Raw genomic sequence first — 25679 nt, 5'->3', positions numbered from 1 at the left:
GAGCCCAAGAAAATAAAATCTCTCACTGCCTCCATTTCTTCCCCTTCTATTTGCCAGGAGGTGATGGGACCAGTGGCCATGATCTTCGTTTTTTTGATGTTGAGCTTCAGACCATATTTTGCGCTCTCCTCTTTCACCCTCAATAAAAGGTTCTTTAATTCCTCCTCACTTTCTGCCATCAAGGTTGTGTCATCTGCATTTTTGAGGTTGTTGATATTTCTTCTGGCAATCTTAATTCTGGCTAGGGAACAAAAGAGATCTTTACATTTCCCTGTTTCCCAGCCAAGTTAATCACACCCTTTTGTCTTCCTCTGAGTTTGTTATTTCTGGAATGGCTACCTGTCTGGCACTCAGGTATCAGGATGCCAGGAATTATGACTCGGGCAGAGGGGCTGCTGAGTAGCTGAGCTCACGTGTCTAGATGAATTTCTGAAGTTTTCCCTGTGAGCCAGTACATAGATACATTTATCAGTGAATTATTACATTTGGTATTGTGCAGCAGAGGCCCTTGGGATAGAGAGGAAGAAACTGTGATGAAGTGTTTTGTGGGGACAAGTCACAAAAGTGGTTGTGCTGATTTTGGTAGTGGGCTGCATGTGCATGATATCTGCTGGAGGGGCAACCCCACTCCCCAACCTATACATAAATTCCTGCAACAGGGAGACCCATGTCCCCACACCATTGAGATCCTTTGGAGCGGAGGGCGGTATATAAAATGGCAATAAATAAAACAAGGCCTCTAGCGGGCATGATGCAAAACAGCAATGTCCTTTTAAAAAGGCGCTTGTGATTTATTGGCCATGGCAAACAGTCTTTTGCTGGCGGAGCAAAAGACTTTTAACCCCTTCACCACAGGGGAATAGAGAAAGGCTCCGCGGCCTTTTCCCCAGGCACTCCCTGGGCGCTGTTGCCAAGGAGATAACCATAGAGCTTTCCTCCCCGCCCACCCGCGGACGAGGGAGGGAGAGCGCAGACGCGGAAGCGGCCGCTCTGCGCCGTCATCTCTACGGGCTCGGCGGACGCGAGGAAAAAAAAAACACACCATGGCAGCCGGCGGAGGAGCGGCTCGCGGATCCTGAGGGGCCATTGCCCGCGCCGCCATGTACTCCTCCGCCGCCTCCTCTTCGACGCCGCTGCCACCCTCCGCCAGGCGGGACTTCATCACCGTGACCCTCAGCCCCGGCGGAGCCCTCGACGCAGCGGCGGCCGCCGTCGGCGGCTACAACAACAGCAAGGCCTGGCGGAGGCGCTCCTGCTGGCGGGTGAGGGGAGAAGCCATAGAGTCGGGGCTGGTGGTGGTGGGGTGCGCGGAGAGGCAATAAGGGCCGCAGCGCTCTGCCCTCCTCAGGCCGGGGTGGGAAGTGCCGCGCAGGGCGCATGCGTCAAGCCTTGGCAAGCCAGGAAGCCCCCAGGGTGGGCATTGCATAGTCCTTAGGGTGGTTACTACTCTCCCTCTCCAACCTCACCAATCCAACCCAAATGGAGCAGCTGAGAGTCATAGAAGGGACCCCAAGGGTTATCCAGCCGGGCCCCCTGCAGCGCAGGAACCTCGGCTAAAGCATCCAGGACAGATGACCACCCCGAGTCCACCGCCTCCCGAGGGAGACAGTTCCACTGTCGAAACAGCTGTCACTGTCACAGAAAGTTCTTCCTGATGTTTGGTCGGAATCTCCCTTTTTGTAACTGGAATCCATGGGTTCAAGTACTCTAAGCTGGAGAAAACAAGTTTGCTCCCTCTTCCATATGACAGCCTTTGAGATTTAGTTGTAGGGCCAGGTGAGAAATGCAGGAACTTCCTCTGACCCCTCCTTCCCTGCAGTCTGAAATGGTTGCATTGCTGCACTGGTTGGATTTCTGTCTCACTTTTCTGAATCATATGTACTGTTGTAGAATGACTGAATGATTGATTGCTTTCATATCCCACTTTCTCCTCTAAGGAGCTCAAGGTACATTGTTCTGAGTGCCATAATAAAGCATGCAGTGTGATCCACTCCCTCATTTAATCCCCACAGCAACCCTGTGGGGTAGGTTAGGCCAAGATGCAGTGACTGTCCCAAAGCCACCCAGTGAGCTTCATGCGTGAGTGGGGATTTGAACCTTGGTCTCTGAGGTCCTAGCTTGATCTCCTAATCACTATATCAGCACCAGCTCTCAATCACCTTGTGGGGAAAGGGTGTGGGAGAGTGCAGCTGGAGGAGGTGCTGGGGTGGATTCTGCTTGCTCTCCTTCCCGTTGTTGTTGTTGTTGTTGTTGTTCTTACAGTCATACGTTGGGTTGAAGCAGCTTCGGGTTGAGCATTTTCAGGTTGCGCTCCGCGGCAACCCAGAAGTAACAGAATGCATTACTTCCGGGTTTCACCACTCGTGCATGTGCAGACGCTCAAAATGATGTTATGCGAAGAAGCAGCAAATCACAACCCGCGCACATGCAGATGTGGGTTGTGTTCGCTTCAGGATGTGAACGGGGCTCCAGAATGGATCCCGTTCGCATCCAGAGGTACCACTGTATTGTAATGGTTGATTGAATGGGGGTTTTTTTAAGGGTAATATTATGGATAGTAAATGTTGGTGTGTTTACCTTTGTTCCTTCAAAGGGCAGGCTTATAAAAAGAACAGGAAGAGTCCCATAGGTGAAGGAAACTGGACTATTAGTAACCATTTATAAGAATATCAATTCCAACATGTTTTGAAAACAAACCTGGAGTTTTCATTTTAGATTAATAGACTCCTGTCCCTGCTGGGTTCCTTCCAGCTTTTAAAGATAGGTATATGAACAAATGTCCATGGAGTCCAGGATCCAGGATCCTGCTTCCCTCAGTGGTCAACCAGATGCCCCCCCCCCCCAGAAGCCTTGGAGGAAGCCTTAAAGGCACGTGTCCCCCCCAAGTTTGATGCTGCTAGTATCTAGTATTCTGAACACAGGTGTTCCAGCCCAGCTCCTCCTATGTTCTTCTGATAATTCAATCAGTCCAGAGGGGGCCTGTCAGGTCAAGCATCCTCTTCCCCCAGTAGCCAGCCACTTACCCAAGTCCACATGTGAGGCATAAATACAACTCTCCTCTCCCATTGTTGCTTCCTAGCAACTGATACTCAGAGCCATGCTGCCTCTGAAATCTGGTGGCTCAATACAGCCATCACAATTGGTAGTCATTGATTGGCTTTTCTCCTATTTATTCTCCCCCCTCCCCTTGATTTTCAGACCAACATTTATTCTCCAAAGCAACTTGCATCAGTTCATGATGCTGGCAGCAGGTGCTGTACCTTCAAGGTGTAGGCAGGGTGCCTTTCTCTCCCCACTGAATCATCACAACAACAAAAGACAGACCTCTGGGGTGCGACAGGAAACAGAGAGGTGGCATTAGCCCTGGTAGCTTCCTTTTCGAGAAAGAAACTTTGAACAGAGAACTGGCTCTGTGTTTTCCTCAGACAGCTGTTGCTTTTAAGCCATGAGAAAGTCAAGAAGCGGCCTTGATCCAGATCTCATGAGCTGTGCTGTACGTAAGAGAAATCTCTGGCATTTTTTGTTTTTGTTTTAGGCAAGATGCTGACAAGAGAGGGAGGTGCCCAGGTGCAGTGAAATCGGGGCAGTTGTGGAGGCGCCTGGGACAAGGAAGGTTCATGTTGCTTCCCTTTATAAACTCTCCTTTCTAATCCCTCCGTAGCGGAATAGCTATGGTGGCTGCATAGAACCTCCATGCTAGGAGGCAGTGTGCATCTTGAGTGCCAGAGGGAGGGATATTCTTGCCCTCCTGCCCTGCTTGTGGGCTTTCTGGAAATATCTGGCTGGCCGCTGTTGGAAGCAGGGTGTCGCACTAGGTGGACCTTTCGTGTCATTCAGCTGGATTCTTCTTCTTTGTGGAACTATACCAGTGGTTTTTATTTAGGATCTGTGTTCAGAAGCTGGAGGAGATGCTGGAGGCATACAGCAGAGAGGGGCCAGGGAGGCTGTTGTATTTCCTGTTTCGGACTTTCCAGGAGGCTTCTGGCTGGCCTCTGTTGGAACCGAGTCTTGGATTGGTCAGTCTGAGCCAGCAGGACTGCTCTTCTGCTCTAACTTTTTCTCCACAGTCACAGCACAATTTAAGTTGTTTAACTGTTTTTGCTTGCAATTTGTTCCTTTTCCCTTCCCTCCTCCCTCCCAACAGTTAAATTTCAGATTTAAAGTCCTTCTATAAGGGTGTGTGTGTGTGTGTGTGTGTGTGTGTGTACACTGTATTATACTATAGAGCAGAGTGGGGCAGAAAATAAGTCAGGATCTGCAGGTAGATTGGGATCCACTGCTAGATCTCTGGGTAATCTGAAGAACACCAAGAATGATTTCTCACTCCCAGTTGCTTAAAAATTTACTGTGTACAGTTCTGGTTGCCACAAAAATGTTATTGTAGAGTTGGAGGGCAACCAAAATTATCAGTTGGGGGGTTTGGGGGTGGAGTGACTTTCCGATGAGGGAAGTTTGCAGCATTTGGGACTTTTTAATTTAGAAAAAAAGCCAATAAGAGGTGGCAAGATAGGAGTTTATAAAATGATGCTTGGTATGAAGAAAGTGGGTAGAGAAAAGTTTTTCTTCCTTTATTATAATACCCACTGAATGTTGCAAGATCCTGTGTTCCTAACAATGGCATCAACAAATTTACCCCAAATATTGCTGAAATACTGAAAACTAGGGAGGCGGGAACCCAGAGTGGATATTTTATGTAGAAGGGCTGTGTGCTCTGCTCAGTTCTGGTTCTCATAAGAAGTTCCTGGGCTCAGAAGTCTTTCATTCTAATATTTTGTTTTTGCTATGGTCGATCTTGGGGTTCCAGTAAAAAAGCAAAGTGGATCCAGCAAAGCTGAAGTCTGCCCACTTTTATTGTAAAGTTTTATATGTGGCAAAGGAACACTGTCTACATAATTGCTTCAGAGATTCATCTTTGCTTTTCTGTGTCGAGTGAAAAGGGAGATACAAACTGGGAAGTGTTTAGTGCAGCTTGTGAAAACTCACACGGAGACCTGTGGTGTCAATGCATTCATGTCATGAGCTAGGGTTCTTTTCTGATTTAGACTTGTGAGTTTTTGGCATTATTTATTTATTGCTATATAAATAGCGCAGTTATTTGCATTTCTGATCTCTCTCTCTATTGTTTCAATCTCAGAAATGGAAGCAGCTGTCCCGCCTCCAGCGGAGCTTGATCCTCTTCCTGTTCGCCTTTCTGGCTGTCTGCGGAGTCATCACTTACGCAAACATGTCCGAACCCTGGAAAAGTAGGTCTATTTCACTTACTTAGCTTTTCTGCAGCTTAGCAAGGTTGCAGATTTGTAATTCTTAAAAAGCAGCTAAAGCTTTCATCCTAAACTCAGGACAGGTTTGGAAAGTTCTATACACAGAGAGGGTTCTGTATGCAAAAGGAAGAGGCCCTTCATTGGTGGGAGGCCAGTTTTAAAGCAGCAACCACTGGAGAAAAATTAAGGGCATCTTTGCTTATTTTCAGAGGCTGTTCTGCTTCTTTTGTGTACTGAAATCAGCAGTGCTGAAAATCCCCACCCCACCCCAGGCCTCCCTAATCAAGGGCATATTGGCTAGAAAGTATTTACATGGGATGTAAAACAAATTCATGATCTCATTTGGGTGTCAATAATAAATGAGATGTTTTTGTACCTGCTGAGAATGTTAAGATCCTAATGACTTATATCAGTAGTATAAGCATATAAGCATCTACACAGTCATTGCTGAACTAGTCAAACACTTGAAACATTCAACTTGTACTTCATTGTACAGTGGTACCTCTGGTTGTGAACGGGATCCGTTTCGGAGGCCCGTTCGCAACCTGAAAAGAATGCAACCCGTGTCTGCACGTCTTCGCACACGCGGGTTGCGATTTGCCACTTCTGCACATGTGCATGATGTCATTTTGTGCGCATGCGCGAGCAGCAAAACCCGGAAGTAACCCTTTCCAGTACTTCTGGGTCGCTGCGGGACACAACCTGAAAAATTGTATCACGAAGCAAACGTAACATGAGGTATGACTGTATTCGCATGGTGTTCACTTACGAAAACCCACATCGTAAGATGAGACTGTGCTGTCATATTGTCAAAGCGTAGAAGCGAATGTTCGTAGACGGTTGGAAATACTCAGAAATCATAGAATCATAGCGTTGGTGTAACATGGAAGGACACTGGGCAACTTATAGAGGGACTTGGACAAGTGGTGATGGATTGGTTACAGTATCATCAAATAAATGATGTGTTAAAACTGGACAAAAGAAGGGGTTTTTTGGCCCAGAGTTCACAATTTGAAAGAGAGATTATTGATAGTAAAGAAAAATAATTTATAAAATGTAGAAACAACTATTAGAATGGGAGACAAAAGATGAATTGGTAAAATTCGTTGGGTAAATGAATTGGTAAAATGGGTTAAAAAATATATGATCCATTGGGTAAGGAATAAAGGGCATGATATAGAAATGAGTGCCTGGGAGAAATTATGGAAAAAAGATCTAAAATTTACTGCATGTTACACACTGAAGGAAAACCATATGAAAATGATCTATAGGTGGTATTTAACGCCAAGTAAATTAGCTAAGATGTATAAAACTGAAACTGATAGTTGTTGGAAATGTAAAGAAAAAGAAGGCACATTTTATCATATATGGTTGACATACGAAATGGTTAAAAACTTCTGGGAAATGATGAGTTGCAAAAAATGTTTAAAACCCCAGAAGCTTTTCTTTTAGGCATAACAGATGAAAATATACCCAGGGACCACAAATCTCTTTTTATGTATGCTACTACAGCTGTATGGATGGTAGATAGAGGGAAGATAAAATACCAACAAAGGGAGAATGGCAGACAAAGTTAATAGAATATATAGAAATGGCAATGGGGGGGGGGGGAATCACAGAGTTGGAAGGGGCCACAAGGGTCATCTAGTCCAGCCCCCTGCAGTGCAGGCTCAAACTCACAACCATTAGATTAAGAGTCTTTTGCTCTGCTGATGGAGCTAACTTGCTGTTGATGCTTAGTTCACTGCAAAAGTTTGCAAGCTATTATTTTGGAATTGTGCGTGCTTTGAAGATGAAATACATATTTTGTTAATATGTTACATAAAACATGTGCAAGTTAGTGAGTACCCCCTCTGGACTGCCGGGCCCCAGCTGCACCTGCTGCCCTGTCATCAGCCCTGACTGCAATAATGAATGAATCGAAAGATCAAACCCGGTCTCAGCTCTTTGGGCTAATTTGTAAGGAAAAAAGAAATTATGCCAGTTCTTCTTGCTGGGTGATTTTTCTTGTGGGAGCAAGATACATTGGACAGGGCACAATGATTTGGTTTCCATGGTTTTGTTTATTGTTCTGGTAAGCCTGAAGCCAGCATGTAAACATGTTTAACTGGTTGAGATCTTACCAGGAGTCTTGGACGTTCATTTCATTATGTTGCATCAGGTGGCATTCACTGCAGTTAATTTCTCTTTCCAGGTCTAACCAGCAGAGCTTCAGAGGAACAAAAGACTTATATGGAGGTCCCTGGGTTGAAGCCAGCAAATCAAGCAGTTCTTCCAATTCCACAAAACGCTGATGCCAATCAGGGGGATTTTTCACTTCAAGTAATTCTCTCCCCAATGTCTTTTTTGGAATCTAGAGGGTTGGGGGGTAGCAGCCTAACACACAGGAAACACCCTCTGTATCTAAACGTATGGTAATATTTTATTATTTGGCGAATTGTGCTTTTAAAAATGTGTATTTTACATCAGACTTCCTTTAGTAATGCTCCCTTTTGAAAAGGTGAGTAAGAGGTGACATGATGAACATTTATAAAACGATGTATGGCATGGACAAAGGGGATACAGAAAAGTTTTATTTCTCCCATACTGCTGGAACTCATAGACATCAAGTGAAACTGAATGTTGGAAGATTGAGGAAGAGAAAATAAAGTACTTTTTCATGCAGCACATGATAATAATAATAATAATAATAATAATAATAATAATAATAATAATAATATTTATCACTTGTACCCTGCCCATCTGGCTGGGTTTCCCCAGCCACTCTGGGCGGCTTCCAACAAAGACCAAAAATACACTAAAATGTCACACACTAAAAACTGAACAGGGCTGCCTCCAGATGTCTTCTGAATGTCAGGTAGTTGTTTATCTCTTTGACATCTGGTGGGAGGGCGTTCCACAGGGTGGGCGCCACTACCGAGAAGGCCCTCTGCCTGGTTCCCTGTAGCTTGGCTTCTCGCAGCGAGGGAACCGCCAGAAGGCCCTCGGAGCTGGACCTCAGTGTCCGGGCAGAACGATGGGGGTGGAGACGCTCCTTCAGATATACTGGACCGAGGTCGTTTAGGGCTTTAAAGGTCAGCACCAACACTTTGAATTGTGCTCGGAAACGTACTGGGAGCCAAGACTTTCAAGACTGGTGTTATGTGGTCTCGGCGGCCGCTCCCAGTCACCAGTCTAGCTGCTGCGTTCTGGATTAGTTGTAGTTTCCGGATCACCTTCAAAGGTAGCGCATTGCAGTAGTCCAAGCAGGAGATAACTAGAGCATGCACCACTGGCAGTTAAACTTTGGAACTAGCTCCCACAGGAGGAAGTGCTTCCCACGAGCTTGGATGGATTAAAAAGAGGATTAGACAAATTCATGGAGGATAAGGCTATCATTAGCTACTAGCCGCAACAGCTATGCTCTGCCTCCACAGTTGGATACAACAATTTTTCTAAATGCTGGTTGCTGCAAGCTACAAGGGTGGAGGAGAGTGCTCTTGTGCTCAAATCCTGCTTGCAGCGGGTAAGAGGTGACACGATAGACGTTTACAAAATCATACACGGCACAGATAGAGAGAAGTTTTTCTTCCTTTTCTCATGACACTAGAACTCGGGGTCATCCAGTGAAGCAGTAATTCTTCTGAATGCCAGTTGCTAGATGCCGCAGAAGGGGAGCGGGCTCTTGCGCCCAGATCCTGCTTGTTGGTTTCCCTTTAGGTCACCTGGTTGGCCACTGTAAGAACAGGATGCTGGACTAGATGGGCAATTGGCTTGATCCAGCAGGCTCTTCTTAGGTTCTTATGAGTACCTAACATACAACAACCCTACCACAAAGGAAAGGGACGCGGGTGGCGCTGTGGTCTAAACCACAGAGCCTAGGACTTGCCAATCAGAAGGTCGGCAGTTTGAATCCCCGCGACGGGGTGAGCTCCCGTTTCTCAGTCCCTGCTCCTGCCAACCTAGCAGTTTGAAAGCACATCAAAGTGCAAGTAGATAAATGGGTAGGTACTGCTCTAGCGGGAAGGTAAATGGCGTTTCCGTGTGCTGCTCTGGTTCGCCAGAAGCGGCTTAGTCATGCTGGCCATGTGACCCGGAAGCTGTACGCCGGCTCCCTCGGCCAATAAAGCGAGATGAGCGCCGCAACCCCAGAGTCGGCCACGACTGGACCTAATGGTCAGGGGTCCCTTTACCACAAAGGAAGAACAGGAGAGGGTGGCTTTCATTTGTCTTCTACCATTTCCTATCTTCTGAAGGCTGTCTGGAACACAACTTGATTAATCATTAATCTGAGGAAATGCCAGTCTTCTCTGCCAGCACCTTTGTTTCTCAGAAAGGAGACTGAGGTTTACGAAAGGCCCTGTATGATTGCTTCACATCTTTAATCTTTGACTCCCAGCCCAGGACTCCTCCTTGTGTCTTTTGCAGGTTGCTGACGAAGTCTTGCATGCTTACCACTCCCATAAGCAAGTCTCTTTGGGTGACAGCCCTGTCTCAAGCCCTGGGCCACTGGTGTGTCACCTAGTGTGGTCAGAGGTTGCTGCCGAAGGAAGCTCAGGTCCACTTGGGATACCACCTCTCTGGCAAAGTGGGCGAGAGAAGTGGTCCATGTCCTGAATTTTCCCTGTGTCTGAGGTTTGGCCGGATTGCTGGGGCGGGGGGGCAAGCACCGTATCCTGTCTCATTTGGTGGTGCAATTATGACTCTCTTTTGCTTTGGAGGCAGGGCTGTGCAAATGGCTTCATGCTCCATCCCTTTTTGTGGGAGGCACATTCCATTTTCCAGTCTTGCCTGTACTTCCAGGCAAGGGGGACCCTCAAAGAGCTTCAGATCCTTTGCATGGCAGTAGGTGGTGTTAGCGGAGAAATCTGAGGGCTCCCTTGGACAAAAAACAAGGACATCAGCCAGGGATACCAGAGCAAAACAGAAGCCAGTAGGCTTGGTCATTCTTGAAGACTGTCGTGACACAAGGTGGAAAAAGATGGAAGCCCCAAACAAAAGAGCCCCCAAACTTTTATTAGCTGCTAATCCCCATCTTACACCCACCCCCAAACGGCATCTCTCATACATCACGGTTACATCATGAAAGGGGAGGTCTGGTGGCCGTAATCTGAGCATCCTGGACCCTACCCCATGGTTCCCCTTGCCCTCCACCAAACACCCATCAAGTGTAACAAAAGAGATCTTTACATTTCCCTGTTTCCCAGCCAAGTTAATTACACCCTTTTGTCTTCCTCTGGGTTTGTTATTTCTGGAACAGCTACCTGTCTGGCACTCGGGTATCAGGATGCCAGGAATTATGACTCAGGCAGAGGGGCTGCTGAGTAGCTGAGCTCACGTGTCTAGATGAATTTCTGAAGTTTTCCCAGTGAGCCATTACATAGATACATTTATCAGTGAATTGTTACATTTGGTATTGTGCAGCAGAGGCCCTTTGAATAGATAGGAAGAAACTGTGATGAAGTGTTTTGTGGGGACAACTCACAAAAGTCACAAAAGTGATGGTGCTGATTTTGGTAGTGGGCTGCATGTGCATGATATCTGCTGGAGGGGCAACCCCCTCCCCAACCTATACATAAATTCCTGCCTCAGTGGCATCACTATTACTGGCCTGTTTTCTTCTGACCTGATGAGAGAAGCCTCTCATCTTAAAGAAGCAAATGGAGGCTAGTAATGAGGCCAGGACTCAGTGGGGCTTCCTGTCCTGAGAAACTAGGAAATAGCTGGATTCAGTTCCCTGTCAACAGATGAAAGGGGAGAGCTGAAGGTGGGGGCAGTTTCAGTTTATCCCAGCCCTGCAGATATGGTCACAGACATGGCCATCGAGCCAAGTCTCCCCTTTCTTCCCAGTCTTGCCTGCCAAAGGTGACAAAGCAAGTGGCTTTTTACAGGTATGTGTAGCTGTGTATGGGAAGGTGGGAAGTCATTGTTTTCTTCCTCTGCTCCATTTCCTTAGAAACCTCCGAAGCAGCTTCCTGTCCGGCGGGGACCTCCTAACCTGCAGATCAGGCCACCATGGAGAGACTCGAGGTTGAACTTCCCAGATGAAGCAGTCAAGGAGGAGGGAGAAGCTGGCCAGGCTGGTAAAGAACAAAAAACGGAGAAGTCCGTCATCAGGTAGTTGGCTGGAGGAGCATTGCTTGGTTGCAAGAAAGTTATAACACACATTTCGACCCTTTAGGAGAGACAACCGCAGGAGCAGCAGGAATGGAGATGTGAAGCTAACATGGAAAACATCTAGTGACAGATGCCTGGGCTTCAGTTCAGCTGGGGGTTAAGTTCTGAGACTAAGGAGAAGCTACACGCTGGCACCACAGAGGACCTGGGAGTGTTCTGGGCATAAGGGGCAGTAAGGGAGAACCATTTAAGAGACTTTTGTGCGGAGAAATCTGCACCCCTGGGAAAAGAGGAGCATCTATATTTGGGTATGCAGCACCCCAATCCTTGACTGAGCCTTTGTTGTACATCTTTCTGACGTTGCTGTGACAGCAGAACCCAGCCGGTTTTCCTTGAATAGTTCTCTTTTTGCAGCTGGAGAGGAGCAGTTATTGAGCCGGACCAGGGCACAGAACCTCCTTCCAACAAAATAAAGGAACCAGACAGGCCCTTGCCTGTGGAATCCGAAGATACTAAAGAGCCAGGTAATGAGTCAAGGGGAACCCCCATCTCTGGTGCGGTCAAAGCTTATTCCTGCCATGCAGGCAGTTCTGGTTACTGCTACACAAAACAGACAGGTCTGAAACAGACATGTCTGTTGGGTACAGAGACTGTTGTGGAAATGTCCAGGTTCAAGCCTGATGCCCTGGACTGCTTGGAACGGCCAATAGAATCCAGACGCCAGTCATCAGTAAAATAGGATGTTTATTTAGGTGTTGCAGGGCCGATGCATCACAACCTCATCCACCAAGTAGTATGGGGGGCAGCACATCAAATATGAAAAAAGCACAAGCATGGTATACAGTTACAAGCAAAGGGTCAGGTCTGTCCATATATGCCAATAACTTCCACCTCCTAACTTCTACCGGCTTCTACAAGAGATGGCAACAGGCTTCTAACTTCCTTATCTCTTCTCCTACAACAATTTATAATAATAAGCGTGGTGTAGTGGATAACTCGTAATCTGGGGAACCAGGTTCGCGTCTCTGCTCCTCCACATGCAGCTGCTGGGTGACCTTGGGCTAGTCACACTGAAGTCTCTCAGCCCCACTCACCTCACAGAGTGTTTGTTGTGGGGGAGGAAGGGAAAGGAGAATGTTAGCTGCTTTGAGACTCCTTTGGGTAGTGATAAAACGGGATATCAAATCCAAACTACTCTTCTTCTTCAAGTTCCTGCTTATGTGCTACTTTGTCCTTCTCTCACGGTTCTGTTGTGAACACAGCCTTCACATTCCAACCCTCACTAGCTCAGTCCTTCTCAAACACTTTTCAATTTCCATTCTTTAATTTATCTGACATATTAGTGAAGATGTGGGCTCAAGCTTTCTTCCTGCCATTTCCCCTTTGTTTCAGACAGTATGGCTGCATGTGACATTCAAATATTGTTTATTTTAACCTTTTTTAACACTCCTGGCGCTGTGGGTTAAACTACAGAGCCTAGGACTTGCCGATCAGAAGGTTGGTGGTTTGAATCCTTGCGACGGGGTGAGCTCCCGTTGCTCGGTCCCAGCTCCTGCCAACCTAGCAGTTTGAAAGCACGTCAAAGTGCAAGTAGATAAATAGGTACCACTCCAGCAGGAAGGTAAACGGCATTTCTGTGCGCTACTCCGGTTCGCCAGAAGCGGCTTAGTCATGCTGGCGACATGACCCGGAAGCTGTACGCCGGCTCCCTCAGCCAGTAAAGCGAGATGAGCGCCGCAACCCCAGAGTCGGCCACGACTGGACCTAATGGTCAGGGGTCCCTTTACCTTTACGGTTTTATTTTAGCCGTGGTTTGTTGGAACAAACTAGGATCAGTCTTGTGGATAAACAAAGCAACCATGCCTTAATTTTGCCTAATGCTGATTGCACTTTTCTAATGGCTCTTGCCTCACATCTCTAGCCATGTGAGCGTCTGGGGAGGGGTGCTGAAAAAAAACCAGGTTCATGCCAGTACATTGCATTCAAAAAGTAATGGGAAATCATGGTTGCACAAGCCAGTGTTTGTAAGCCAGCTTCAGTCCATGGTTTCACATTCTGAATTGTTAGTTTCCTCAATTTATCAAATTTATTAGCCACTTGTCACCTGAAGGTCTCCAAACAACTTACAGTAAAAATAAATAAACACACACACAACAATAAGGGAGGGGGGAAAAGGGTATTGTATAATATATTAATATATTGTCTAACAAAACACTTATGAAAAAGCAAAATAAATAAATTGCCTTATAAATAATAACGGTGTTAACTATACGCTTAACTAATAAGTTTGATAAATGGGGAAAAAACGGTTTGGTAGTTGACTAGAGTAGGCGAATCATGCAATGTCAGAGGGGGCCCTTGCCTATCCAGAACCCAGAGAGCTGGTCCCAGCAGCTAAGTTCCTGTGTCCTACAGCTGAGTTCTTTTGCTTTCTGATTTTAGTACCTCTCAATGAGCGCCAGATGGCAGTGATAGAAGCATTCCGCCACGCTTGGAAAGGCTACAAGGAGTTCGCCTGGGGCCACGACGAGCTGAAGCCCATCTCTAAGTCATTCAGCGAATGGTTTGGCCTTGGCCTAACACTCATTGATGCCCTGGACACCATGTGGATCATGGGCTTGAAAGAAGGTCTGCCCCATTTCTCCCATGTCAGCTTTTTCACTTGGCCTTGATTTATTTTACCAAACATCTGTACCACTTCATCGGAGCAGAACCTCTTGAGTGGTTTATGGGAAGTGTTGAAATCACCAGTAAGACAATTAAAAGCAAATAATGAAAAGCATTTATAAAAGCAAAGGCAGTAAACAAAAAGAAGAGATTTAAAACATGCCTGCTTTTATGTGTCTTCATAGGCTTGCTCAAACAAAAATGTTTTAAGCAGAAAAAAAATACAGTGAAGGCACTTGCCTGATGCCAATAGACAGGGAGTTCCAGAGAGCAGGTATTGCTGTGCCAGAAGAATGATTTATTGCAGCTGCAGAACAGGTATTACGTGGCATCTGCAACAGTGGCAGATCTGCAGATCAGAGTGGTCAAATGGGCACATTCGGAGTGAGGCAATGCCCTCCTTTCCATTGTTCCGCTTGTTCCGCCAGTGTTATCTGAGGAGCAAGAACCTTTCTTCCAGAGCTGGCACATTACCTTGAATATTAGCACACTTTGCTGTAGCTGCAGAAGATTTTCTTTTTTGTCTTTTGTTTGGGGGAGGGGATTTAGTTTGGGCCCCCAGCCCCAGGTTGACCATGTCTGCTGTGGAGAGCATCACCTGTCCCCTACCCCCACCCACTTCCACAGGCATGAATGGTAGAGAGCTATATTGGGCAGGGGCCATAGCTGCTGCGGAGCACACTCTGCAGATGCAGAAGGCACTGGCATCATCTCCAGTTAAAAGGGTCCAGGTGACAAGTGATGGCAAATACACTTTTCTGCATGAAAAGCTGGACAGCTGTTGCCAGTTAGAGTAGGCAGCACTGGACTAGATGGACCCATTTCCTGAATGGGCATAAAGGCAGCTTCTCCTGCTCCTAGGCCAACAAAGGAAACCTGTGTTCAGCACCTTGGGGGGGGGGGGCTGCTCTTTTACCTGGCATCCAGGTGGGCAGGAGCCACTCCCAGATGTGGCCTTAAGAATGAGGGTGGGGGGCTTTCCTGAGTCTTCCCTTTCCCAGCAGCCCAGAAAACCTTGGTGCAGGGTTTCCGTTGACAAATCTCTTGACTCCCTTCCCCAATGCAGAGTTCAAAGAAGCAAGGAAGTGGGTTGCCACTGACCTCAACTTCAACAAAAATGTGGATGTCAACCTATTTGAGAGCGCCATTCGGATCCTTGGGGGCCTGTTGAGCACTTACCACCTCACGGGGGACAACCTCTTCCTAGAAAAAGCTGTAAGTAACCGTGTGATCCTGCAGTCCAACAACAACCAACGTCCCCCACTCCACCGCTGCCGCTGCCAAATCCCCACAATAATGTCTGAATGTTTCTGGCACTCTTGAGAAAGTAGCAGCCCTGTGGAACTGAAAACTGAGGGAAGCCAGTTTAAAACCAGTGCCTGTTTACAGTGGCTAATTGGATGTTTTCCATACTCACCTCTGCCACCTTGTCATGAGCCCCATAGAGAAACTGTAGAGAGAGCGGTCAGACCAGGAGAGGGTTGGGGTGTTGGAGGAGCTGCCTGCTGGTGACCCTGGGGAGACAGGCTGTGCCTGGGCCTTGAGAGGACGGAATCCAATCTTGGGGAGGGTCCCGGTGCTGTAGCCTCCCAGCACTCTGCTCTGTCCCCTTCCCGCGTCACCTGGGAGTGCTGCGTCCACTCCACAACCGCCAGCTCCAGTGCCAGTCTCGCCTCTGATCATGACACCTCTGCTGCACCGCCAGAGTCCACTCCAGCTCATCCTCTTAGGAGAAGTTAGGCACTCATCAGGAAGAAAGGGTATTCAAGGAAGACTGGAAAACGTTTGTTGAATATATGAAGAATCATTGTAAACAAATTCAAAGATTAGCAGGATTAGAGTAAATTTCAGCAGCATAAATTGTGTTGAGATAAAATGGATAAAATAGGATACAGAGTGAATGGAATATGAAACAGCAAGGGAAATTTAAAAGGAACCATGCAATGGGGGGAAGGGAAGTCAATGTTAATGTATTGTATTTGGTGTATGTTAATGTAAAAAAGCGCAACAATGAAAATCCCACATAACGGGACCCAGGTTGTGTTTGTGCTTGTCTTCATTTGCTTAGCCAGACATAGCACCCGTTGTTTCTTTGAACCCTGTTTTGTGCCACACTGACTTGAGCATTGAAGATATTGGCAGAGACTGCACTCCGAGTTCGAGTTCTCAATCCAGTGAGAGCCAGGAGGACACTTGCTGATAAAGGGCTCTGCAAATCCAAGGATTGGGGAAATCCTTTTGTGTGCTGTGGATGTCATGAGGGAGACCCTCAAAGGCAGCCTCCCCCAACCTGGTGCCCTCCAGATGTTGTGGACTGAAACGGCCAGTGGTCAGGCACGATGGGAGCTGCAGTCCAGTACCTGAGTCTGGAGAATATTGCTTTGCCTGTTCTCCTCCCAGTGACACTTCAGAGCAGCCCACCCGTGGCAGATCTAGCTGTCAAGCAAAAGATGAGCATTAGTGACATTCTGTTTGGTTGCTGAGCTTGGATGCAGCAAACCACTTAGCTTCTTTGATATCCCTGAAAGAGTTGTTCACTTTTGCTTCTTGAATGGCTACCCTCTCCCCCTACCCCCTGCCCTGCTCTATGTTTAAAGGCAAGCTGTGTTTGAAACTGAGGGAAATGTCAAGAGCCCTTGGTAATATTGCGTTATATAGCAGGGGTGTGGGTCTGTTCTAAAATGTCAGGCATGAGCCCTTAGGCCCTTCTGAAGCAGCTCTTTGGACCCCAGCAAGTCAGTACTGGCTTTGGCAGCCCCAGAATGCCCCTGCCCCGTTCAGAAAACAGGCTTCGTGATGGAGGGCCCGACCTCCAAGGCTGGCTAGCTCAGTAGTTCTGAAATGGCATGACAGGGATTGTGGGGGATTCTCCAGGGCAAGACTGGAGATGGTCGATAGCTTTCCATGAAAGGCAGCTAGCACATAGCCGCTGACCGCATTATACAATTGTAGAGTTGGAAGAAACCCCTAGGGTCATGTAGCCCAACCCCCTGCAATGCAGGAATCTCAACTAAAGCATCCATGAAAGATGGCCATCCGACCTCTGCTTGAAAGCCATTGGTTCGAGTCCTACTCTCCAGATCAGGAGAAAACAAGCTTGTTCAACTGTTCCTCATAAGGTTTGATTTCCAGACCCTTGATCATCTTGGTTGCCCTCCTCTGCACATGTTCCAGCTTGTCAACATCCTCCTTAAATTTGGTTCCCAGAACTGGACACAGTATTCAAGGTGTGGTCTGACCAAGGCAGAATGGAGTGGGACTAGTACTTCCCTTCATCTGAGCACTACTTCTGTTGATGCAGCCTAGAATAGTGATGGCTTCTTTTGCTGCTGCATCACGCTGTTGTCTCACGTTAAATTTATGATCCCTAGGTCATTTTCACGTGTACTGCTAGTAAGCCAGCTGTCCCGTCTTATATTAGTGCAACTTGTTCTTCCTGCCTAAGTGCAGAACCTTTCATTTGTCTTTATTGAAATTCACTTTGTTAGTTTGGGCCCAGTTCTGCAATCTGTTTTAAGGTCATTTGAATCACAATTCTGTATTCTGCAGAATTAGCTACCCCTCCCAGCTTGGTGTCATCTGCAAATTTGATTACCATCCCCTCAATTCCTTAGTCCTAGTCATTGTTAATAAAGACACTGAACAACAATGAGCCCAGGACAGAACCCTGCAGCACCCTTCCTGTCCTTGTTCTTCAGGATGACGAGGAACCACTAATGAGAACTCTTTGGATTCAGTCAGTCAACCAGATACAAATTCACCTCACAGTTACCTCATTCAACCCACATTTTATCAGCATTCTCGCAAGAATATCATGGGGGACTTTGTCAGCACTCTTACTGAAATCAAGATACACTATGTCCACAGCGTTCCTCTGATCCATCAAGCTTGTGACTCTCATCAAATAAGTGTGATTCATCTAGCATGACTTGTTTTGAGAAACCCATGCAAAATCTTAGTAATCACAGCATCCTTTTCTACATGCTCACAGACCAACTGTTGAATTATCTCTTATAGGACCTTTCCTGGTATCATTGTCAAGCTCACTGGTCAGTAGTTTTGTTGTTGTTTAGTCATTTAGTCATGTCCAACTCTTCGTGACCCCATGGACCAGAGCACGCCAGGCCCTCCTGTCTTCCACTGCCTCCTGCAGTTTGGTCAAACTCATGCTGGTAGCTTCGAGAACACTGTCCCACCATCTCGTCCTCTGTCGTCCCCTTCTCCTTGTGCCCTCCATCTTTCCCAGCATCAGGGTCTTTTCCAGGGAGTCTTCTCTTCTCATGAGGTGGCCAGAGTACTGGAGCCTCAGCTTCACGACCTGTCCTTCCAGTGAGCACTCAGGGCTGATTTCCTTCAGAATGGAGAGGTTTGATCTTCTTGGTCGGTAGTTACCTAGGTCTTATTTCCCCCCTTTTTGAAGATTGAGACATTTGCCTGCCTCCACTCTGTAGGGACCTCACCTGTTCTCCAAGATTTCTCAAAGATCATAAACAAAGGCTCTGAAATTACATCAACAATCTCCTTTAGTTCCCTTGGGTGCAACTCATCAGGCCTTGGAGATTTGAAATCAATCAAAGTACCTAAGTGTTCCCTTACTACCTCTTTTCCTATCTTGGGCTGCAGCTCTCTACTTGCATCATTTATTCTGTTATCACCAGGTTGGGCATCACTTTCCTTTTGGGTCAAGACAGAGGCAAAGTAGGTACTGAGTAGTTCCACCTTCTCTTTGTCACCCAATAGCATTTCTCCGCCTTCCCTACGTAGATGACCAACAATTGCTTGTTCTTCCTCTAGCTTCAGACTTAGCAGAATAAACATTAATCATCATCATCATCATCATCATCATCATCATCATCATCATCTCTCGCAAGCCTGAGCTCATTCTGAGCTTTAGCCAGCCTGACCTTCACCCTGCAACTGTTGGCTACTCTTGTTTACCCCTCCTTTGTGATTGCCCAATTCTTCCATTTCTTAACTCTCAGCTCATCTGTAAGCTCCTTGTGCAACCACACTGCTTTCCTTAGATGCCTCCCACTTTTCTTTCTTGTTGGTATTGTCTGCTTTTGGGCTTTCAATATTTCTCCATTTAGAAACTCCTATCCATGTTGGTCTCCCTTCTCTTTGAGTATTTCTGACCATGGGATCTCACCCAGTAGCTCCTTCAGCTTTTCGAAACTGGCCTTCTTAAAGTCCAGAGTGCATGTCCAACTACACTCCACTTTCCCTTGCCTCTGTATCGTGAAACCCAAGAGGACATGATCACTTCCTCCCAAGTTTCCCAGTACTTCCACTTTGTTGATCAGTTCCTTCCTGTTGGTGAGGGCCGGGTCTAGAACAGATGATCCCTTTGTTGCTTCTTCCACCTTCTGAGAAATGAAATTGTCAGTGATGCAATGGAGGAATTTGTTGAACCTTTCATTCGTGGCAGAATTTGAGTTCCAACAGATATCAGGGAAGTTGAAGTCTCCCATGACTACTATCTCTCTCTATTTCTGTATTGCATTAGGTGCCTTCCTTACTTATCAGGTGTGACAGTGAGGTCCAGTGGGTCTGGCTGATGACAGCCCTATTAACTGAATGCATGACTGGAAATAATCCCCTTTGGTACATACAGCAAACCAACTCTGGTGGCTTGTAGAATAGCAAGTTTGAACCTGCACAAGGCAAACAAACTCAATGAAGCACTCGGCTCCAGGTGGCAATCCCAAGTCCAGTAGCAACATGGCAATGCCTTGCAGACTGATTTATCTGCCAATTTAGCTTATTCCTGCATTGCATGGGATTGGGCTAGATGGCCCTTTGGGGCCCTGCCAACCCTACAGTTCTGTGATTCATCAAAATGGTTTTTGCTCACGGTGAATAATAAAATGATATTGGCTGTTCTCTCTTCTCCTCCTGTCTCTTCCCCCACCCCACTCTGCCAATACCACATATTCTCAACTGTTCAGAAAGATATTGGGAGCAGGCTCATGCCGGCCTTCAACACCCCATCTAAGATTCCATTTTCGGATGTCAACATTGGCCGGGGCACAGCGCATCCTCCTCGCTGGACATCGGATAGCACCGTAGCAGAGGTGACCAGCATCCAGCTGGAGTTCAGGGAGCTTTCGCGCCTTACTGGGGAAGAGAAATTTCAGGTATAGCTGTTGGTGAGCTCTTCGCTCCTTCCTTTTCTGATGGCGTGCAGAGGGGGACCATTGGCCATCTAGTCCCACCCCCTTCCATCCCTTGCCAGAAAATGGGAATATTCAGCCATGCCATCCTGACTTTTGCAGGCCAGAAGTGGTAATAAATAGCTTCTGGGACATATATCATTCCTATGCTATATAGACTCGGGCGCTTAAGCTAAGACACCCAGAATGGAACAGGTGGGAGGGAGGGGTCGGAGAGAGAATTGTCTGATATGATCCCAACGATTCCAAACCACCCCCAGTATTTCCAGTAACCAAATGCAGCAGGATTTAAGGTTCTATTAAAATGCAGTGTAAAGTAGTTTCTCTTTTGGCAAGGTAATAGTTACTGTTTATGCCAGGAAAATAAATGAGCATGGAGAACAGGCTTGTCCATGGCTATTAGCCCAGCTAGCAAATGCAGGCCTTCTTGTTTAGATCTGGTATACCTCTAAGTATTAGATTCTGAGAACGGGCAACTGGAGGGGACTGTTGCCTAGGAAGTCTTGCGGCCACTGAGAGAGAGGCACTTTGCTAGCCACCATTGGAAGCAGGGTGTTGGGCTGCATGGATACTTGGCCTGGTCCAGCAAGGCTGTTCTTGCATTTTCGCTTGTCTCTGAGAAATCAAAATTTGAAATTCAGTCCATCTGTTTTTGTACTTTTCCCTGGGGGGTGGGGGTTGTGTAAGCGTACAAATGAGTCTCCCTTGTTTGTACATGTAGAAAGCAGTGGATGGGGTGATGAAACATGTCCACACCCTTGCTGGCAAGAACGACGGCTTGGTGCCTATGTTCATCAACACCAACAGTGGGCAGTTTACCCACTTGGGGGTCTATACTCTTGGAGCCCGAGCAGACAGCTACTATGAGTACCTGCTCAAGCAATGGATCCAGGGAGGGAAGAAAGAAAATGAGTAAGTCCTTTTTACTTTTCCCCATCGCCTCCTTTCTTTTTTAAAAACTCTAGATTACATTGAACTTTGCTGGAAGTGGGGAATAGGTGGGCATCAAGGGGCCTGCTGAAGATCTGTGGCCTCTGTATGGAGGCAGACTATTGAGTGACCTGGATGGAAATGCAACAGCATGTTGGAAATCTGTCCACTCCCCCAAGCATTTCATAATCCTCCTAAACCAGACTTCCCTAGCCTAGTGCCCTTCAGATGCTTTGGACTACAGCTCCCATCATCCCCAGCCAGCATGACTGTATGATGCTAGAGCTGGTAGTAGTGCAGCTGGGGCTGATGGGAGTTGTGGTCCAAAGCATCTGGAAGGGTGCCAGTTTGCATAAGGCCGTCTTAAACTAATTTTTGTTTCCCTGTTCTGAAAAAGCCATTTTGCTCTGAGACCTGTGACAGTTCATTCACAGATTGACACACACAAGGTAAATGTGAATGTCACACAGGCTGGAAGTGTGAAAGGGCTCTGGGTGGTATCTTGTCTGCCTCTGCTGACAGCAGTCACAGTGCTTAAAAAGCCAAGCCCTCCTGACGTGTGTGTGTGTGTTTATAATTGTCAGGCTTTTGGAAGATTACGTGAAGGGTGTCGAGGGGGTGAAGATGCACCTTCTCCGGAAATCGCAACCAAGGAGACTGACTTTTGTGGGTGAACTTGCTCATGGCCGCTTCAGCGCTAAAATGGTGGGCTTGCTTTCCACGGCTGGGAGAGCTATTTGTTAACATTGTTTTCTCTTGACCGCTCTGTTCTGTAAAGAGGTCCAATTCCTTTTTCCATTTTGCTCCTCCCTGAACCACCAGACTTCACCCTTTTTTATCTGTAAGGGTGTCCTGGTCTTTGACTTTGTAAAAGGCTTGCACCTCTCCTCCTTTTTCATGAAAGTTAGGCAGCAATCCTGTACATCCTTTCTTGACTGTGATCTCCACTGAATACAATGGGATATAGTTCTCTGTGTGTGTGGACTGCTAGCCAAATTTTTCCTTTCTATTCCCCAAACAAAATCTTAATTCCACTGGATAAAATGAGCTGAATTTGTCAATGCACTATCACATTTTGGTGGGTGCCCTCTTAGTGTTGTAGATCTGTCTTTTTCTAGGCTCTGGGGCACTTCATAAACTTTTCACCGGTTCATTCAAGGAGTAGCTCCCATGAAAACGGTTGGGCTTTTACTCCTCAGTCCATTGCACAGCCACAGGGAACTGCCGGCTGCATCCTAGGGTACAATCTTCAGCTCATGTCTGGCAGCATTCTTCCTCTTCCCTCCCTATCCTCGTTTCATTCTGGGTTGTCTCTATTAAGATCATAAGCCTTTATTTTTAATTTACACCCCCAAGTCCACTGTCAGGAAAGCAGTATATATAGTAAAAAAAAACCCCACATTGAAATGCAGGGACCCGGTCGACCTGTCCGTTACCCCATCCAAATGGAGCACATGCCCAAGAACCCTTTTCAACGTCCTCTGGTTCTGTATCAGGGCTCCTGGCAGGTAGACTGCCAGAGAAGTCTCCCCGCCCCAGCATAGACTTTGAAAACTCATAGAGAGATTTGGTTCTTCCTAACTCTTGTCATGTGTTTCCTGAGCAGGATCACCTGGTCTGCTTCTTGCCCGGAGCCCTGGCTCTTGGTGCCCACAATGGGCTCCCCGCGGACCACATGGCCTTGGCAGTGGAGCTGGCAGAAACCTGCTACCAGATGTATGCGCAAGTGGAGACGGGCCTGAGCCCAGAGATTGTCCACTTCAACATGCATGCGCAAAAGGACCGGAAGGATGTGGAGATAAAGGTGAGCAACTCAGCAGGTGGGGGGGGGGGAATCTCAGCCCTGAGTGAATCTAACACCCTTTTCCTCCATGGACTCCCTTCCTTTATAAGCAGCAGGACTGCTGTGTCCTCTTGACTTCAGCAAAGTTTCCACTCTCCCATCTCTCCACCCCAGCAAGCTTACAGGCCCAAGGCCCACCCCCAGCACCTCCACTTACAAGCGCGGCAGAAAGCAACCTGAGGCAGGGGCACAGCTGCTCAGCCTCTGGTTGCTGCTGTCGCAGGCAGAAGTGGGACAGATGCACCAACATACAAGGTTTGACTGTTGGTCCATGTGTTCCATGTGTCCTTCTTACAACCGTATTACTCCGATATTGTTATTTTGGGGGGTGGTGGTCTAAAACTGAGAGGTTCTGCTTTATTAAAGACCGTCTAGAGCAGGGGTCTGCAACCCGCGGCTCCGGAGCCGCATGTGGCTCTTTTACACCTTTGCCGCGGCTCCGGGATGGATACTAGCGAGGGGAGGAGGCGCATTGTGCGCCCCGACACTCCCCACTGTGGCGGGCGCTGTACTGGCTGTGACGTCGCATGGGGGCGGTGCGGGCGTTAGTCACGCACCGTCCCGACGTCACCTTCCCGCCCTCTGTCAGATCGGAGGGCAGCGGCGTGCATGCTTTAAATGTCGCAATGGTTTTGCGGCTCCTAGGTTTTTTTTTCTTTGGAAACGGGTCCAAGTGGCTCTTTTTGTCTTAAAGGTTGCAGGCCCCTGGTCTAGAGAGAAGATACAGTGGACGCTCAGGTTGCGAACATGATCCATGTGGGAGGCACGTTTGTAACCCGCAGCGCCACGTCTGCGCACGCGCAGGTTGTGATTCGGCGCTTCTGCGCATGCGCAAAGTGCGATTTAGCACTTCTGCGCATGCGCCAAAACCTGGAAGTAACCTGTTCCGGTACTTCCAGGTTTAGTGCAGTGTGCAACCCAAAAATGCGCAGCCTGAAGTGTCTGTAACCCGAGGTATGCCTGTACATGAGACAGTGGCGGAGCATCTCCGGCACCAGGGGGTGGAGAGCAGGTGGCGGCAAGGCTGGCACGTGTCCTGGGGACGTGGCACACTGCCTGTAGGGGCGGGGTGCCCAGTGCGCGCCGGGGGGGGTAGCCACGATGGCACCCCACCGGGATCGCACTGCCACTGAGGGCAATGCTCTCTCCCTGCACTGAGAGTCCCAGTTTGTAGCTTTGAGTCTCTTAGCAACTGTTCAACTTCATGGTAAGTACCAGTGAGAGGGCCTTTGGAAGTCTTCCCTGGGCAGCTTGCCTGGCACCATTTTTGTGGTGTTTTAACGCCATGAGAAACCGGGACGTGGGTGGCGCTGTGGGTAAAAGCCTCAGCGCCTAGGGCTTGCCGCTCGAAAGATCGGCGGTTCGAATCCCCGCGGCGGGGTGCGCTCCCGTTGCTCGGTCCCAGCGCCTGCCAACCTAGCAGTTCAAAAGCCCCCCCGGGTGCAAGTAGATAAATAGGGACCGCTTTCTAGCGGGAAGGTAAACGGCATTTCCGTGTGCTGCGCTGGCTCGCCAGAGCAGCGATGTCACGCTGGCCACGTGACCCGGAAGTGTCTCCGGACAGCGCTGGCCCCCGGCCTCTTGAGTGAGATGGGCGCACAACCCTAGAGTCTGGCAAGACTGGCCCATACGGGCAGGGGTACCTTTACCTTTACTTAACGCAGTGTTTCCCAACCTTTTTTGGGCAAAGGCACACTTGTTTCATGAAAAAAACCTCGAGGCACACCACCATTAGAAAATGTTAAAAAATTTAACTCTGTGCCTATATTGACTACCGTATTTTTCGCCCCATAGGACGCACCGCCCCATAAGACGCACCTAATTTTTTGGGGGGAGATTAAAGAAAAAAAAAATTTTCCCCTCCCCAGGCACGGGGCAGGCGTGGGGGAAGCCCAAGCTTCCCCCGACCCCAGAACAGCCTGATATCCGCAAGCCTAGGGAGCCACACTGGTCTCCCCAGGCTTGCGGAGAGGTGCGTGAAGCCCGGGGGCGCTCTTCAGCGCGCACCAGGCTTCGGGATGCAGGCAGCTCTGCGCTACCCTCCAGAGCCCTGTGCGGCTTCGCGCTGGGATCCGGGGGGTGGCGCGGAGCTGCAAGAAGCCCTGGAGCGCAGGCAGCTCCGCGCCACCCTCCGCAGCCCCGCGCCGGGATCCGGGGGGTGGCGCGGAGCTGCAAGAAGCCCTGGAGCGCAGGCAGCTCCGTGCCACCCTCCGCAGCCCCGCGCGGCTTCGCGCCGGGATCCGGGGGGTGGCGCGGAGCTGCAAGAAGCCCTGGAGGCAGGCAGCTCCGTGCCACCCTCCGCAGCCCCGCGCGGCTTCGCGCCGGGATCCGTGGGGTGGCGCGGAGCTGCAAGAAGCCCTGGAGCGCAGGCAGACCCGCGCGGCTTCGCGCCGGGATCCGGGGGGTGGCGCGGAGCTGCAAGAAGCCCTGGAGCGCAGGCAGCTCCGTGCCACCCTCCGCAGCCCCGCGCGGCTTCGCGCCGGGATCCGGGGGTGGCGCGGAGCTGCAAGAAGCCCTGGAGCGCGGGCAGCTCCGCGCCACCCTCCGCAGCCTCCTACGGAGGGCGCCCCGTGCTCCGCGCTGCTGGCTGCGGGCTGCCGCCCGCAAGCCGTGCACGCGGGGGGGGGAGTTCCCCTGGGCGCGCAAGGCTTGCGGACAGCTGCGCGAAGAACGGGGCGTCCTCCGAAGGACGCCCCGCGCTCCGGGCTG

The 25679-nt window shown here is 48.6% G+C and overlaps 1 protein-coding gene across 3 annotated transcripts in view; it reads left to right on the top strand.

Annotated features, from left to right (window-relative positions):
• Nucleotides 1–1007: 1007 nt before the first annotated feature.
• Nucleotides 1008–25679, top strand: part of MAN1B1 (mannosidase alpha class 1B member 1) — a 31182-nt gene continuing 6510 nt past the window's right edge. The window contains exons 1-12 of one of the 3 annotated variants that reach the window (XM_028715876.2): nucleotides 1144–1262; nucleotides 3199–3493; nucleotides 5135–5243; nucleotides 7456–7583; nucleotides 11197–11357; nucleotides 11772–11881; nucleotides 13800–13985; nucleotides 15091–15239; nucleotides 19973–20161; nucleotides 20919–21109; nucleotides 21712–21832; nucleotides 22734–22931. In XM_028715876.2, the coding sequence (XP_028571709.2) occupies nucleotides 3446–3493; nucleotides 5135–5243; nucleotides 7456–7583; nucleotides 11197–11357; nucleotides 11772–11881; nucleotides 13800–13985; nucleotides 15091–15239; nucleotides 19973–20161; nucleotides 20919–21109; nucleotides 21712–21832; nucleotides 22734–22931 (1590 nt within the window). In that variant the 5' untranslated portion in view covers nucleotides 1144–1262; nucleotides 3199–3445. Of the gene's footprint in view, nucleotides 1263–3198; nucleotides 3494–5134; nucleotides 5244–7455; nucleotides 7584–11196; nucleotides 11358–11771; nucleotides 11882–13799; nucleotides 13986–15090; nucleotides 15240–19972; nucleotides 20162–20918; nucleotides 21110–21711; nucleotides 21833–22733; nucleotides 22932–25679 lie in introns of all 3 variants that reach the window. The other 2 variants (XM_028715875.2, XM_028715877.2) reach the window with 2 other exon arrangements.

Source organism: Podarcis muralis, chromosome Z (genome assembly GCF_964188315.1).
Source record: "Podarcis muralis chromosome Z, rPodMur119.hap1.1, whole genome shotgun sequence".
Taxonomy (NCBI): Eukaryota; Metazoa; Chordata; class Lepidosauria; order Squamata; family Lacertidae; genus Podarcis; species Podarcis muralis.
Note: the sequence above shows the minus strand (reverse complement) of the source record. Positions and strands in the feature narration are given on the sequence as shown.